The sequence below is a fragment of the Tetranychus urticae genome, chromosome 1, assembly GCF_039701765.1.
Source record: "Tetranychus urticae isolate SD_2017Ah chromosome 1, NJAU_TeUrti_SD_1.0, whole genome shotgun sequence".
NCBI lineage: Eukaryota > Metazoa > Arthropoda > Arachnida > Trombidiformes > Tetranychidae > Tetranychus > Tetranychus urticae.
In genome coordinates this window covers 21911666-21928308 of record NC_142958.1, presented here as the reverse complement: position 1 = coordinate 21928308, position 16643 = coordinate 21911666, and the positions used below count along the sequence as shown (strand labels likewise).

At 31.2% G+C, this 16643-nt stretch overlaps 2 protein-coding genes and 3 long non-coding RNA genes across 8 annotated transcripts; 2 read left to right on the top strand and 3 right to left on the bottom strand.

The window, feature by feature from the left end:
* Nucleotides 1-1578: 1578 nt before the first annotated feature.
* Nucleotides 1579-7275, bottom strand: LOC107362832 (uncharacterized). Its single transcript, XM_089265914.1, has 3 exons — nucleotides 5979-7275; nucleotides 2632-3228; nucleotides 1579-2109 (listed from the first exon to the last, which is right to left on the bottom strand). The coding sequence occupies exons 1-2, from the start codon at nucleotides 6130-6132 to the stop codon at nucleotides 2669-2671; spliced, it is 714 nt and encodes a 237-aa protein (XP_089122040.1). The 5' UTR covers nucleotides 6133-7275; the 3' UTR covers nucleotides 1579-2109; nucleotides 2632-2668.
* Nucleotides 7276-8054: 779 nt separating this feature from the next.
* LOC107362267 (uncharacterized) lies at nucleotides 8055-10088 on the bottom strand. Of its 2 annotated transcripts, none has more exons than XR_001568639.3 (3): nucleotides 9146-10088; nucleotides 8756-9009; nucleotides 8055-8435 (listed from the first exon to the last, which is right to left on the bottom strand). It is a non-coding gene; the product is annotated as an uncharacterized LOC107362267 (long non-coding RNA). The 2 variants fall into 2 exon arrangements; XR_016197741.1 differs by having other exon boundaries at nucleotides 9169-9308.
* A 57-nt stretch (nucleotides 10089-10145) lies between these two features.
* On the top strand, nucleotides 10146-11544 carry LOC107362558 (uncharacterized). Of its 2 annotated transcripts, none has more exons than XR_016197744.1 (4): nucleotides 10146-10427; nucleotides 10579-10655; nucleotides 10711-10957; nucleotides 11041-11544. It is a non-coding gene; the product is annotated as an uncharacterized LOC107362558 (long non-coding RNA). The 2 variants fall into 2 exon arrangements; XR_016197745.1 differs by having other exon boundaries at nucleotides 10154-10427; nucleotides 10515-10655.
* A 418-nt stretch (nucleotides 11545-11962) lies between these two features.
* LOC107362556 (uncharacterized) lies at nucleotides 11963-14227 on the bottom strand. 2 transcript variants are annotated; one of them, XR_016197742.1, is made up of 4 exons: nucleotides 13417-14227; nucleotides 13252-13347; nucleotides 13054-13136; nucleotides 11963-12869 (listed from the first exon to the last, which is right to left on the bottom strand). It is a non-coding gene; the product is annotated as an uncharacterized LOC107362556 (long non-coding RNA). The 2 variants fall into 2 exon arrangements; XR_016197743.1 differs by having other exon boundaries at nucleotides 12830-12971; nucleotides 13417-13556.
* Nucleotides 14228-14994: 767 nt separating this feature from the next.
* On the top strand, nucleotides 14995-16623 carry LOC107362555 (NAD-dependent protein deacylase). Its single transcript, XM_015929651.3, has one exon. The coding sequence runs from the start codon at nucleotides 15410-15412 to the stop codon at nucleotides 16355-16357; it is 948 nt and encodes a 315-aa protein (XP_015785137.1). The 5' UTR covers nucleotides 14995-15409; the 3' UTR covers nucleotides 16358-16623.
* The last annotated feature ends 20 nt before the right edge of the window (nucleotides 16624-16643 follow it).

Sequence of the window (16643 nt, the reverse complement as noted above, 5' to 3'; positions counted from 1 at the left end):
ACAAGAGATCGATATTGAACTGTTTTTTGCATTGATCAAGGTTACATGTCGAGGTTTCTTGACTTCGTACTTAGCATAGCGGTAGATGAACAATTCAAATGAATTATTGTCTTTCTTCAAAGTTATCATATCGCCATCAAAATCGTATACTTTCTTGTTATATTCACAGTATCGAGCATAAGACCAATGATATATTGGAGGATCAGTCAAATTATTAGCCGCAATCTCACTCATGGACCATCTTCCCGAGGAATAACTTGAAAGCTCAATTAATGTTTCGTTTGGTTGAGTTATCAAGTCATATGATGTCGTTCCAATTCCAAGTTCATTTTCAATCGTACTATTCATACCAACATTTATAAGCCATTTACACGAATTCAGGTCTTCGTTTATGCTGCGATTAGATGGGTTCTCGTTGCCAGCAAAACCAGATTTGCAATGTGTTACACGAAGAGGAGATCTGCTAAAGATGAATTTATAATCCTTGTTACTGAATTTAAACAAGATTGAATATTTGAAAATACTACGGTAAATGTATTGTTTATATCTCATCAGTTCCAAACTTAGTTTCGGTTCGAAAGCATTTGTCGATTCCATTTGGAAAACTGCTGTTAACTCATGATCCATGTTAGAGTCTAATAAATGATATCTAATTGGTTCACATCTATCAATACACTTGCTTTCAAGGATCGTTTGACTCGAAAACTTAACACCAAACAACGAGAGTAAAAGCAATGAGAATACTTTGTGAAACATTTTGAAACAACGGTTACATGAAAAGTAAACTCGAGCAATAATAGTCAGTAGGTTAGCAATCTTTTGCTCAAGTGGATCTTGAATAATTTTTCATTAGCATATTTATATTTATAATTTGTTGCTTATCATGAGGAATGGTGGTTAAAATGGCAATGAAAATTTTGGTTAGTGTTTTCTCCTTCGCTGCACTACGTGATTCTGCTTGAAAAAACAATCTGATGATAATATATCCAATAAATTGATAATATTATTAGAATTCTTGGAATCAGGAATCGTTAAAAAAATTGAAATTTCACGATTTACTGAAATTTTTATTGTTTCAGGTACATTGTACCTATTATCGTGAGGAAAAATTTGTGATAAGCAAATGTAAGAGAGCAAAAATCATTTCATTGTGTTATAATCATAATGGCGTTTCTCTCCAATGGCCATTGGAAATTCAGATTAATGCTTTTCTCTTTGCTACTTTTGTGCATAAATCATGCGACGTGATTCTTGTCGAAGAAACAATGGAATGATAACATATCCGAGATGAAATGTTAATAATTTGTTAACTATTATTAGAATTACTGGCATCAGATATTAATTCACAAATTATATCAAGCATCTGTAGATGAAAAATTTGTGATTAGTAAATGTTAAAGCTCAAAAATTAGTTTATATATTTACTCAGAACGAACCGCAATCGAACTGAGCTCTAAATAAAATCAAAATGTTATTTAACACAAAAATATTTTTCCTCAAATCCCAATCACAACCATTAATTTGTCATTGATAAATATTCAAACATCTAACTTTGTAACCCTTAAAATGGACGAATCATTAAATTGAATTAAATTCATCTTTTCATTAAAATTAAATTGTGCCTTAACAATATGAGAAAGAATTATTTACTAAATTGTTGATGTTCATCTATGTAAGACAATACAATAATGATAACAATAATACAATTAAATCTGCTCAGTTAGTCGAGCATTTTATCAAAAAGGAAGAGAAAAGAAACTAAAGAAAAATAATTTCATTGATTTGGCTTGATTTGATTTGACCTGTTTCTTGATTCTTTGGCAAAGTCGATCATCAAATTTATTGGCTTTGTGTCCATCTAATAATTGACAATGACTTTTAACCATTCCAACACAAAACAAAGTCAAATCCATTGAACTTATCGGTTTCCTTTGGTTGATCCAATATTTCAATCTTGGTCTCCAACTCAATCAGTTCAATACTTTTTGTAACCTTTTGATGGTTATTTAATCATCTGGAAATCACATTTCCGTCGGCTTTAATTTTGTTGATCATACTGATTGCCTGGATCATCTCTTTACACAGCAACTGGATCGATAGTTTGGCGAACTGAAAAATATACAATAAAATATTAGATCTTTTGATTAACTTCCAAATCAAATCAGGGAAAAACAAGGTTTAACCTGGAAACAGATGCTAAATAAGACTTGTGACACGATTAGATTGTAATTAAATTCATCATGATAGAAGGGAAATAAAACAATTGTCACTTTTAATTACACTATTGAATTATGTTAACCAGAGACAACTTGCGTTTTTGAAGACACTTTTTTTGCTTCATTTGGTCCATTTTTTGTCCAACTATTTGTTAATTGACTTATTTATAATTAACAAACGACTTTATATTGACTTACAATAACAAAGGCAATTGAATCGAGTACAAAAAAATGTACAATTCAATTTTGTACCAATAAATGCAAGTTGTAATGAATGATAAAATTGAAAATTGCATGTTACTTGGAATGAAACAAATGTTGCATGTAACAAATATAATTGTTAAATATATATCCATGACAATAATTGAATTATTTCATTCTAGCATTCTCAATCATCATCTAATATTAATAATACCTTTTTTTGTCCTCAAAATGATTGTCTTGTCAGGGAATCAAGAAAGCAAGCGAACCCTAACATCTTCTAGACTTTTACATTTACGCTCTTCAGTACAGGAAATGGGTGATATTTCAATTCGAGGTATATTTCGTATTTCCCTTCCAACACGAGTATTGCTGTCACCATTGTTTGACCTTCCAACTCCACCATTCAAAGTGCCTCCACTGCCATCAAGTCCCACTGTCCCTGCTCTTGTCGACCTTAAGGGTAAGATTCCGGGTACATCAACTGATCGAGTAACTCCAACTGAATAGGAATCATGCATGTTGACCAGATCAACTTCAGAGGGTATAATGCGAATTGTTGATCGATTGAGCGCTGATTTACACGATGATGAGGCTTGTCGAACAGTCGTCTTCCTGGTGGTAAACTCTTCCTCATCAGCGGCCTGAAATGTGGGCTGGTAAGCTTCAATCATTCGTATTTTGCCCCATTTGTTGATACACATTAATATTGTTGTTAACCAGAGAAGAAGAACGAAAATGATTATCGTTAAATCCAATGGACTAACCAATGCATCTGTTACAATGACTGAACTCCTATTGACGGATTCACCTGGAACATGATTAAAGAAGAGAACAGAAAGCAATTGGTTAATCATCTATTATTGTATACTAATTTATTTATCAAAAGGGAAGGTTCTTGAATAATTGAATCATGATATAATGTATAATCACTTTTGATTACCATGCTTGTCATAACATTATTACAATTTTTTAAGGTTTAACCAAGCTAATTATTGGAAAATAAACAAACGAGTTAATTTATAACTGTTATAATTAATATATTAGATTCTGGATTATACAATAATCATCAAAATAAACTACTTTTTTGTCTTTACAGACTTAATGTAGTGATATGGACAAAAATGATACAAAAAGTGTGAATAATGATGGGGAATCAGTTAATGATAAAGACTGACTGGGATACAATAAAAAAACATGTAAATTAGGATTTTTTAGTTTTTGTTTGCTTCAATTCATCAAATATCATTGATATCAATGACTCTATTGTAACCAAATAAATGGTTTATATTAAATTGATTGATGTAAAGTGCTATTCGTAATTAAATAACGTACAAAACATTTTTTAAATTGTTGAAATGACCGTGAAAATAATGATCATTTCAACCACACAAAAGATTGATTGAGATCAGGATAAAGATAATACATTTTGGGTTGAAATTTTCATTCAAACATTAACTTTAAAAATGAACCAAAATCATTAAATTTCAAGTCTTTCTGATGTTCTGGGTTTTAAAAAATTACTTTATTTGGGTTCCTAGTTCAGGTTAAGTCAATGATCTTGATGGGATTGCAGTTATGTTATTAATCAAATAGTGATCAGTTTTTAATTGCTCACTATTGTATTTAAAATGGATAAATCAATAATGATGCTAAACTGGATCTAATTTGATCGTTTCCTTCAGTTGAAAAAGCAATTTGATTGATTATTGGTGATTCAATTTTATTTTGTTTGGTTTGTTATGTTTTGTTCAAATGGTTCAACCATGTATACAGTGAGATTTGCATTGAGATGCATTACAAGAACGATTTTTTTTTGTTTTACATTATTGTCTCTGTCAAGTATTTGGTGAAAAACCGGAGTCTTTAGTCGTTTTGTTTTTTTTGAGAATCTTTTCTCCATGAATATTCATGAGAAACATTTGAACAATATTAACAATAAGAAGAGTAAGTTTAGAGAAATAATAAGGACAAGTGAATCTGGTAGTAAAGTAAAAGGTAAAAGTCTTTTGTATTGAAACCAAATGGTAGTGAAAAAAAAGTTGATTACAATAGTAAACAAAGTGATATTGATTTTAGTGTAATTACATGGAAACGTAATCATGATTCAAATTGATAGAGAATACAATTTGACAATCATGACACACTAATGATAATAGGACTCGACGATTAACCAGAAAAAAATGAAACTCAGAATGTTTTCATCTGTTTTCAGGATTTTTTGGCAAACTTGCTTTAAAACACTCCATTAGATTGTTGAAACACAATTGCTGTATTATTGAGTTATTTTCATAAATTGAATGGCAATTTGGATCTACAGATGAGTCTAAAAGATGAATTCATTTTACATGGGAACCAGAAAATCAGTAGAACGACCAAAAATACCAGAAAAACCAGAAATTGAATTCAAAGGTACAATATTTTTATTTTTGTCACATTGCTAATGACTTTGCATTTTCAAAGTCGATTTAAATAAATACATAAACTTAACATTTTCTCATCATTTAGATGCTAATTTAAATTTACAAGGAATCATTGACAGTTTTATTGAACAATTAAGCTATTCTTAGCCCTTCAACTGTTCACAATTGGCATAACTCAAGAAGTGCTCATAAACATCTTAATTATTGTTGAAATTTATGAATAATCATACAAAATATTGTAAGTACAATTACTTAATTACACAATGGAACAATTGTTCCTTTGTTTGAGCCTTAAATTAGTGTTAATTAATGTAACAATGTAATTATAATGCATAATATGGCTGTTTAACCTTTTTGGTTGCTTTCTTGTATTTAATGCTTCACTTTACAATGTTGTTACACTACAATTAACATTTGGTGAGTTATTTAGCTTTTAACCAATTTAATTTTCTGGTTAACCTAAATGTTATCAACAATCATAATTGTAATAGTAATAAATCTAATAATCATAATATTAATGGTTGAATAAAGTAAAACAAAAGAAGTGAATACGATCTCAAGGAAATATTAAACATAGTAATAATGTAAACCAAAGGAAGAGCCATAGCTGTTTGCTTGTGATTCAGTAAACAATATTAAATTGTTTATGATTTTTGTATACTTTCAACTGATAACTCCTATTCATTTATGGTAACCAGGGTTTCATTTGAACGATAGTTTATCATCTGAGAAGATATTGGAACAATCATGAACAGAAGAAACAATAAAGACTCTGAAGTTACTTCTTTTAAGTTGTTTCAACAAAATACAATTTGGTAACCAGAAAAAAAGAACTAAAATGAGCAAAAAAAAATAATTTCCATCTAAGGTTTCATTTCAATAAATGTTATAAAAATATGTTAATCTACACTCGATCAATAGTATTTTAAAATACAGTTAAAAATACAGTTCAATGTAGTTCTTATATTTGGTTAAATCATTGTAGGATTGGTTTTAGCTCAAGAATTATCTAACAGCATTATGAGAGTCAAGTCTGAAAGATTTGAGGCTTTAAATGCGAAGGAGTGAAGGATGCTGAGAATCGGGTTTTTGGGTTGATTTGAGTGTGTGTTAGGGATTATGTTTAAATTTTTCTCACCTCGATGATAGTAAGCTTGATTAATGTCACTTTTAATTGTAGTCGATGGCAAGGATTGTGTTGAGTTGATTGAAAGTCCAGTAGGTTGAGGAATAGGAACTTGTAAATTGTGTTTTGATGAGGTTGATGAAAGTAACGATGATGTTGAGTTCATAGTGGAACTATTGGGTAAAATATAAAGTTCACTAATGTGGTTGATGGTGATGATGAGGTCAAATGTTGAACCATTGTGTGGTAAAAATAAAACAGAGGTGAAGAAATGATTAACAAAGTGGAGTTGATCCACTTTGATGTCTCAACTTTGACTGTCTCCAGACTGGCTGACTTTTCCTTGTCTTTGGGTTGCCTGTTTGGCTGACAAAAAAGGTAAAGATTTGCAGTTTTGATGATCAATAGATCAAGTTTAGCTTATTAGGTGACATTTTAGTCCTTTGTTATAAGTTGATTACAAGGGTCACATTCAACTCTGTTAATAATAAAAGTAAATGTAAAAAGAAATGTTTTCTTATTCTTTTCCCTAAATTCCATCATTTGGTTTGGCCCTTTTTTAGGGTTACATAGTAACCAAGAGTATCTGCATGATAGTTCACCAATAAATCCAAGTTAATGAAAACTCCAAACAAATAGTTGACAATGATGGTTACGATGTTGTGATTGTAATTAACGTGAATAAGATGGGAAAATAGATGAATGAAAATAAATGGGTATAAATAGAGAGGCAGGTTGAATTTTGGGTGAAGATGATAGATTGTTTACCGAAAGAATCATAAGTTTGACCTAAAATGTGTCTCCAAATCCATTGGTAAATGCATTGAGTTAAGAATAGAGATGAACAATTGTTTAATCTGTAGGAGTATCACACTGATTATTTAGTTGACAGATTCAAATATAATTGACAATATCAATATTTGTTGGAATAATTTAGTTACAAAAATAACAATTTGAATGGAGAGTAAGTTGACATCATCAACTAGAGTTTATCTCGTCTGTTGTCACACAGTCTTAACCATAAATGATGAGAGCACAATTTGTTTTAATAACTTGTCGCCTTGATTGTTGTTTCAACTTTCAACTATTGAGTCGAATCATAGTTCACTTTAAGGATGATGATCATCATGATGATAGTGATGACAATTTCAAGAGATATAACTATTTGATATAACATGTTGATAAACTCGTGTGATAAATGTGGTTGCACTTTTCATAACTTCAACTCTATCCATATGTTTGCATCGGCCGTTGATATTTAACCAGTTTCTGGTTGAACCAGAAAAACCAGACAAAGCTTGAATTTACAATTAACAGTAACATTTGTTTAATTAACGCAATCTCAGTTAATAATAAATCTTTTCTTAATTCAAATATACTTTTTAATAAACAAAGATTTGAATAAAAAATGAAAATGGCTTGAGAGTTGAAATTTTCAAACAGATTGACCTCTCTATTAGTGTTTTTATATTAATTCTGGTAGACTTGACGTAAATCATGAGTGTTTATTTTCAATAATAATTGAACTTCCCTGTGATAAGCAATTGAATTATTCAACCCTTGTTATCAAGAGTTATTAGATAAATCAATTCCCTTGTTTATTATATCATATATCTAATAGTCTATCAGTAAGCAGCTGACAAGATGGACTAAATGTTTATTTTTATTTGGGTTTTCGCTTTGAAAATATTATTGGAAAGTACTTTTGGCCTTTTTTTATTACTTCTTGTTATTAATTGTTGATTTAATTTAATTATCATTGGGAAAACATTTAACTTCAAGCTATTGGTGTAATTTATAATAAATCATTCATTACAAGTTTTGAAGCTTTTTGATCAGCGATTCAATTGAATGTAGTTTATGTGATCGTGATTTTAATGTAATTTCAAATTTGATTGTCTTGCTTTGCAATTCAATGTTAACTGGAGCTCGTTAAATCTTTTTGAAGGCAATTTCAAACATTTGAGATTCAATTAAGTACATATTAATATGAATGTGAATGAAAACATGTTTTTTAATAAGCAAAAAATAAGATGACAAATAAAGATGCAAAACTTGAAATTTATAAAATGATGCAAATTACTTGAATTGATAAATTAAACTGATTTGATTCCTTTATTCAGTCAACTTTAATGTACATAGTTAGTGATTAAATTTGTTGAAAAATAGGGATTCAAAGATACATAAAATCAAGTTTTCAAATGGTTCCAAGTTTGGGTTTAAGCTTGTATCTAGATTTTGAGATTTGGGTTTCCATCAGCCTCCATGATGCCAACCACCCCAATGATGACCATAACCATAATGGGAATAGAATGGTCGATAATAGTATGGATAGTAGTGGGGAATGTAATGATAAGATGAATAATGTCCATAGCCAGCGAATCGTCCATATTTTCGTATGAATTTACAATTTGCTGGTTTAATGTCGATGAAACCAGAGATTATAACGATGACCAATAAAAAATAAACCTGTAAAATGAAAAAAATGCATATTAGATGGATGAAAAATGATTTAATTTGATTGATATTAGTGGAAGTTGATAGAGAGATTTCCCTGTGTTTAAGACTCGTTGACCATTCTTTGATGATTGTTATACATCAGATGACAATCAAATAATCATTACTTAAACTTGCGATTCTTTGAGATTGTCAATGTTTAATGTTGTAATTTTGTTCATCCAACAGTGAACGAGTTCAGTATAAGAGGAGAGAAAAAAATGTTGCAGGATGAACATTAAAAAAACAGCAAAGGATAAAAAGAGAGACACTTTTTTGCCATTAATACTTACCAAAGATTTCATTGTGATGTCAGGATAACTCTTTGTATGTAAGTCTTGGCTTTGTTTTCAATTATTTTCAGGCGTAAATGTTTTGTCAAGCTTTTACTGTTAGCACCAAAAAATCAACTCAACTGTAAATTTACACAAATTTTGCGTGAATAATGGTTAAAGATGAAAGAGGTAATGATAGATCCAGATTTTCTGGTCTCTAGAGATGTCGAGATTGTTGTCTGATCCACTGGTAGATTTGTTGAATTGTTGAACTGTAGAAAATAAAGATTTTATTTTAAATTTTCAATCAACTTGCAAGTTAAATTCAGATCAATAATATTTGGAGAAAAAAAGATTGATTTCGTTTCACGTTTGATGGATGAAATGCTAGTGATACCAGATTTTTACCTGGTAACAGTTAAGATTGGCACCTGAAGGAGATTCATTGGCTTGAATGGGATTTAAATCGAATTGTTTTGTTTGTTTAATCAATTTTTCCATCCTATGGTTTTGTGTTTAACTGGATTTGGCGCAAGGTACATTCGTATTATCACATAAGCTGAGGATTGTTTGTTTCTCGTGCTGAGTGCAAAAAGAAAGTTCCAATTCATTGATTGATCATGAAAAATGAGACTTGTTCATTTTTGTTACGATTTCCGGTGAATTTTATGTTTGATGCATTAGTTTATAAGTATGCTCAAAGTGTAGTGACTTTTAAGTTTTGTCTGTGAAACATTGGTTAATTCAGACTGCACTTTTATTTCATTGCCACCAGAATTGCCGAGTATTTGACGCAATTGATACTTCCGTTCAAGTTCATTCATATCTAGAGCATACACCGGAAAAGTATCGTGTGGTTAAACAAAATCACGAGTCTTTTATTGGACTTGATATTATTGATTGGAAATAACAACAGCATTCAGTTGAACAATATAAAAATCCAAACAAAGAGACAATCCATGGTTCCATCTTCAGTAAGGTAAAAGGTTCTCGACGTTTGTTGAAAGTCTTCCGATTATTAAAGATGATGATAATGTGAAAACAAACAAAAAACACTGAATGGCGCGATATTGATGAAAATAATGCCAATGAAAGACAATGTAGGCTTTTCTCTTATCGTTATAATGTTAGACAAAAGATGAATGTAAAAACTAATCCAAAACGTACACTCTTTAATAACAATTATTAGTTCTTTAACAGTAATTAGTCACAAATTAGTCGAAAATTATCACTTAATATAGCTATTTCTATTATCATCATAACAATAGTTATTCACAAAGTAAAATAATTAATTTCATTCAACAGATGGTAATCAACGGAATAAAAAATCGATCACAATTTGACAAATGATATTTTGCAATATCAGTTTATTTTTTGTTTCGTAGATGGAGTTAGCTATGATTCAACTTTTGAGTCAATTTTTGAAAACTGAAAATGTTAAATTACAATGGTGACTGTAGTTAATAACATTTCATCTGATTAATCAAAAGTCTTAATTAACAAAGCAATAGCCCTTAAACTCAAAAACCTTAAACCCTTAAAAGTCTAACCGAAAGCAACAGACTTTCTGTCAAATCCTTCAATCTCTGGTTCATTCCCAGGATGGCTAAGCAACAATATTTCAAAACATTGATGACAAACTCATGCTTTCTTTTCCCACCAAAATCTTCAAAATAATCAACATCTTTCGGTAAGTCATACCTTTTTAACCGTTAATTAATCGAAATTATCAATCATTATGCTAATAACAAATATCCACCAAATGACGTCTTAAAAGCTTTACACAAAATAAATGAGAAAAGGTTTTCAAATCAAAAAAATTTTATTCAATCAACTCTTAGAAAGTGGTTAATGAAAGTTGCACAAATAGTTGATCTTATACAAAAAAGCATAGAAAGTATTGTACCAAAAGACTGAGGTAAGTAAAACTGAAAAGATCTTGTGAATAATTCAAACAAACCTTACTATTTCAGTTGAATTTTATTTGTGCATAAAATTTTCCAAGAGCATAATCCATAGATTAACCATGTTTCCACCAGACTTTTTTGAATCCAAATCCTCCATGTTTGAACTTTCCTCCATGAAAAAAGGCCGGTTTGGGTCTAACAGGAAAGTGGACAAAATGGACAGGCTTTTTGTAAAAAGGTTTCTTGACGATGTATTTATGTTTATAGAAGCCTCCTTCAATGGTCACAATAAGACACAAGAGAAAAGTGAAAGGTAACTGTAAATATAAAATATTTTAACCATTAATCAGTAAACATTAAACTTTTTTTTCTGAATTATTTCATTGATGATTACAGGTTAAATGGTGACTTACCAGCAAGTTCATTTTGGATTAATGGCGATACCAGATGGAAACAAAACTCACAGCAAGCACAATAATAGCCAAATCAGCTCAACTCAACGATTGACTTTTGTTTTTTGAATGAACTTTTTGGATGGATGGACAGACCTTTTTATACATCTTTTTGGCAAACCATTTTCACGTTAGTCCTTTTTTCTTGGCTCAATGGTCAATTATACTCCAGCGCATCTTCATCGCCATTATCATCATTATCTCAATTGATTGGTGTGAATGTTGAAATAGATGTTACACCAACAAGTCAATTCATCGAAATTTTCCCAAGAAAATTGGTTCCATTTGATTAAATTGTACTTCTATCACTAACCCATTATACTGGTCAGTGTATTGCTAGAGACAGTCAAGGTCTAAAATCTTGAGATATTATGAGTTAATGTAAATCAAACACTTGTACAATAAAGAAAAACTTCTCAGAATTTATTAAATCACAATTTTGTAGTGATGATGATTCCCTATTTAAAAGCAATCTGTCAGATAAAGGAGGTAATACTTGTTACTTTTTATAAGCTTGCTATCAATCGTTATTGAGATGATTGTTCAATACACTTTAATAGCCATAGAGTCAACCATGCTCATTGTAATTGAATTGTCAGAAGTTCAAAATTGGCCAGCAAATAATGATGTAAACCCATTCTCCATAAAGATTACTTTATAATTTCAAAGTGAATTGAGCCAATTTATAGTAACACAAGTTATACAATACTGGGTGTTTGACCATTGAAACACTTTCTATTTAATCAAAGTTCTTTGTCTTGAGGTCAGAAAATTGTAAACATTTCAAATAATTTCTGTAGGCGAGTGCAATAATATTAATTGGTTTGATATGCAATAATAAAGTTGAAATAAAAATAGCCAAAGAATAAAAGAAAAGGAAAATTATCTTTCTATTGAAAGTGGCATGAAAATGATTTAGAAGAGTTAAAGAGTTCCTAAGAAACACTCGGAATGGATTCAAATTAAAAAATAACAGCTTTTCAGGGATATTGAGTATTGCGTTGGAAAATGAAATACACTTTAAATAAAAAGTTAATTTATATTCGTGAAGCTAACCCAATAAATAAGGTCAAACGCGATGCGCTCAAACGAGATTTCCCTATTTCCCTATTAAACCCTATGGGAAAAATGGTGCATTACTCAAAACTCATTTTTGCTTTAGTTTACTGGTTGCGGAAAATGGCCTCGATTTCATTAGAAAAGTCGATAAATGTCAAAATTGTACAAAAGCTCGTTCTATTGAGAAGTTCTGGTCATTATGTTAAGCTGAATAATCTAAAAATCTAGCTTCGAATATCTCTGATTCTAAAAATTTGGGTGAAATCATCAATAATAAATTTCTCTAAAAATCACTTTATGTTCATTCAGAGTATTTCTTAGGGACCCTTAATTACATTTTTGGATGATGATGAATTTTTTAAAGGCAGTTAACAAGATAGCCAAGTTAATGGGAAACAATTAAAGTCCATATGTATAGTTGATAAATTAATAGATTGAGTCTGAATTGATATTGAATAGTTGATAACATAGAAGGTAAAAATGTTATAAATAACAAAGTACAACGTAAAAAGTGATCTTGAAATGAAAGATAAAGGAAGATGGAAGAAGATGAAATGATGATGATGTTGATGGTGATGATGAAAGAAAGTAAGAAGGTCGTTGTGATTTGGAAATGAAATGATGATAGTCAAGGTAAATGCAAGGTGTTCAGGCCAAAGAAAGGTAAAATGAAGAGATTCAAGGTTTCCTTTGGTAAATTTTTACCCATTTGTGCTGCATCAAGGTTAACATAGGAGTGAAACGGGCAAAATCAGTCAATGGCATGGTATTCAAGGTCAAGGACAGAATGAAGGTGATGACGATGAAAGAGAGTGCCTGTAAGAGAGAGAGAGAGAGAAATAAAATTAGTATTGATTGAAAAAAGATGAGGAAAAGATAGAGAAATGATTCTACTTACTCCATGAAGTTTCTGCTTTCAAACCTTGAACTACTTTGAAAGATCTTTCACCTTGAATTTGGTTCCATCGTAACCATCAGAGGCTATACATGGGATGAGATAAGAGAAAGATATGAAAGTGAACTTGAAATTTGCTTGCCAGAGTTGGAAGCGAATGAAAGCGAGAATAGAAAGAGAAGAAAGTAAATTGAAAGTAACTCTCAGAGAAAGGTAATTGAACAGGTAATGTGCGTATCTTCATAGGCTTTTTTGGTGTATCCTTCAGTAAACCCTTTGCTTGAGCCCAATATGTACCTATGGAAAGAGTTAAGGCCTGAATCTAGTGAAAAAATGAGTTAAAATGGTTGTGTTGGAAGGGTTTACCAATGTTTTATGTTGAATGGAGGTTAACTTGGTTGATTCCAGGGTCACAGAAGGGGTTTCAAGGATACATCCAATGGTTTCAAGGTTCCATCAAGGAAACTTCAACAGGAGACTTTGTACTCCTAACGATTCTGAATGATTGTAGTTCAACATATCTAATAACCAAGGTCTTGGAATTAAATATCTTCTTTCTCTTCTCTTTCTCTTTCTTTTTTTTTTCTTTCTTGTTCATCATCTCGGTATTCTGTGCGCTTGATTCTCAGGTAATAAAATTATGCTCACGATTCTCTCTGTATCTGAGTTGTGTATCTGTATTTCACTTGATACAACATTCTAATTTCCTAAGAAACTTTAATCGATTCACTCCTTTAATCTTGTAACAATCCAATGAATAACAAGTTGCCAATATTTTGCCACTTCATATTCCCGTTATTGTTCCACTTTGACATCTGATTTGATAATGGTTATCGATGTTGAGCAACTTTCACATGCAACAGATAATATCAAGATTAAATAACATGTGAACATGATGTGATTCAGAAATTGAAATAGCAGGAAAACCCTTTAGATATTATTTAATCAAAGTCCAACAATGTGAAACCATTTCCTTGACTTGAATAGCCAACAAACACGCAGATCCAATGGATTGATGTCAGTTCACAAGTACCAGTACATTTCATTTAAAAAGTGAAGCTCTTTTCAACACCATAATTTAATCAAACAATTTAAGGTATATATTGAGATTTTGAATGCTTCTGAATTAAAGCACGAATTATAAATAAAAATTCAATAAAAATTATTAATCATGTTGCGAGTTGTACGAGAAAACAATGAATTTCAATCAACAATAACAATTATTGGTACGGCTAGACTAAAGGGTTGTTACTTAATTGCGTAGAGTTGAGAGCTGCAAGATCAGAAAATCATGGTCTTTAATTGTTAACTTTATTTGGGAAATAATCATGGGAGTTCCATCAAGAATATCTTTAAAATTTATAATTTGATTTGCGAATCAATTTCATTGCTTAACTTATGTAAATTTATTGAAATTATGTTTACAAGCTTGATTAGTTAATGTTGACGGTCCGGGATAAAAGACAAAAAAGAGCAAAAACTGGGCAAAAGGCAAAAGAGGGCAAAAGAGGGCAAAAGATGGCTAAACTCTCGTAATTAAGCGTCTTAGGTAGTCTAACATAAAAAATATTTAGTTTGATGAAAAAGTGATTTATATTTGATTACAATAACAACTGATTTTATTGAATATTTGCTATAAACCTAACCAACATCACTTCCATTGAGCTTCCAGCTGATTTCAGTGGCTGACACCAAACAGAGCCTCAAGTTTAATATTCAATAATTTCATTAATTTATCCTATTGTGATTATAATACAAATACGATATTATTCATTACTTAACTAGAAAGTGACTTTATTTTATATTTTTGTCTTCTTTTGCCTTCTTTTGCCCACTTTTGCCCTCTTTTGCCTTCGTTTTGCCTTTTTGTCTTTTATCCCGGACCAATGTTGACAGTTTGCGTAAAATCAGCTGGAGCTTGTGCTATCAGCATAATTGTCAGCTGTTAGAGAGCTCCTAGAGATGATCTCTCACGTTAAAGTTGATGATATAATGTAAATTATGCCAGTTAATTACCTATCAATACCAACAAGATATCATTCTTTTGTTATTTCTCATAAATCTATTCAATCTTCATCACCTCCACTGCCACCACCAACATTGAACCAATCAATTTATTTATCTTTTACTCCACTTGAAAACATTTTTGATATTAGTGAGGTAACCACCACCTGTAAAGCTTTCCTTTGCTTGTATTTTGTTGGTTACTTTGATATAACATGATACTTTGTTGAATAAATTATATAAAAGTCGTTATTCATCAACTTGTTTGTTGCTTTACTCAATTGTTTTGCTGTATAGACACGTGTTTAGTGTTCAACATCATAAATAGTTAATTATTCTCTAGGCATCTCTTTACATGTTGTTAAAATCATCCTGTCTGAGATTGCTCATTTCCAATGGACTGGTTTCTAAAAGATTATCATCTTCCATTTATTCAAATTCATCATACAAGTTGCTCGATTCATTTTTCAACATGTTTGGCGTAACTCAATCAAGACCTTCAAGTGATTTATCCAAATTTCGTTCCATTTTTGCCCAATCCAAGCATATTGTTGCCATAACTGGAGCCGGGATCTCTGCTGAATCTGGTGTCCCAACATTCAGAGGATCTGGAGGCCTTTGGAGGACCTTTCGTGCTACCGAGTTGGCTACACCTTCAGCTTTTGAACGTAACCCTTCATTGGTATGGGAATTTTACTCTTATCGCCGGGAAGTGGTCCTAACTAAGTCACCCAACCCTGCTCATATTGCTCTTGCTGAAGCTGAGGCTCGATTAAAAGGAGAAGGTCGTAAATTGGTTATTATTACTCAAAACATTGATGAATTACACCATAAAGCAGGCAGTACCAACATTATTGAACTTCATGGTACTTTGTTTAAAACTCGATGTCTAAAATGTGGCCATGTTGACTCTAATTATGACTCTCCTATTTGTGAAGCTCTTCGAGGAAAGGGCAGTCCTGACCCCAATATAATGGAATCAGTTATTCCCATACATGATCTTCCGCATTGTAAAAAGTCTGGCTGCAATGGACTTCTTCGCCCCAATGTTGTCTGGTTCAATGAATCACTTCGAAGTGAAGACTTGCAATCAGCTGAGAAAGAAATGTCAGCCTGTGACTTAGTTTTAGTCATTGGTACATCCTCAGCTGTTTATCCAGCTGCTAATTTAGCTCCAGCAGCAGCGGCAAGAGGAGTACCTGTAGCTGAATTCAATATTGAAGAAACAAGTGCCACAAATGATTTTGGTTTTCATTTTCAAGGTCCATGTGGTAAAACGTTAACCGCTGCTCTGGCACCATAACTATGACACTTCACTCAACCATTCTCTTCCATCAAACTCATTATGCAAAAAAACTTATTTTCATTTATCAAGCCAATCAATTTATATTTTACCATTATGCAAAGCAGTTACATTGTATAAAAATTGCGATTAGTATTGTAGAGATATCTTTGCGGTATCAAAAAGGAACAACAATATCGTTGTCAGGCAAGAATTAAAACAATCAACAAGAAAAAGATTCTAAGAAACTGACTAACTCTAATAAATTTTACATTTTTAGTTTTTTATCGTGCAATTTCTTTAAATT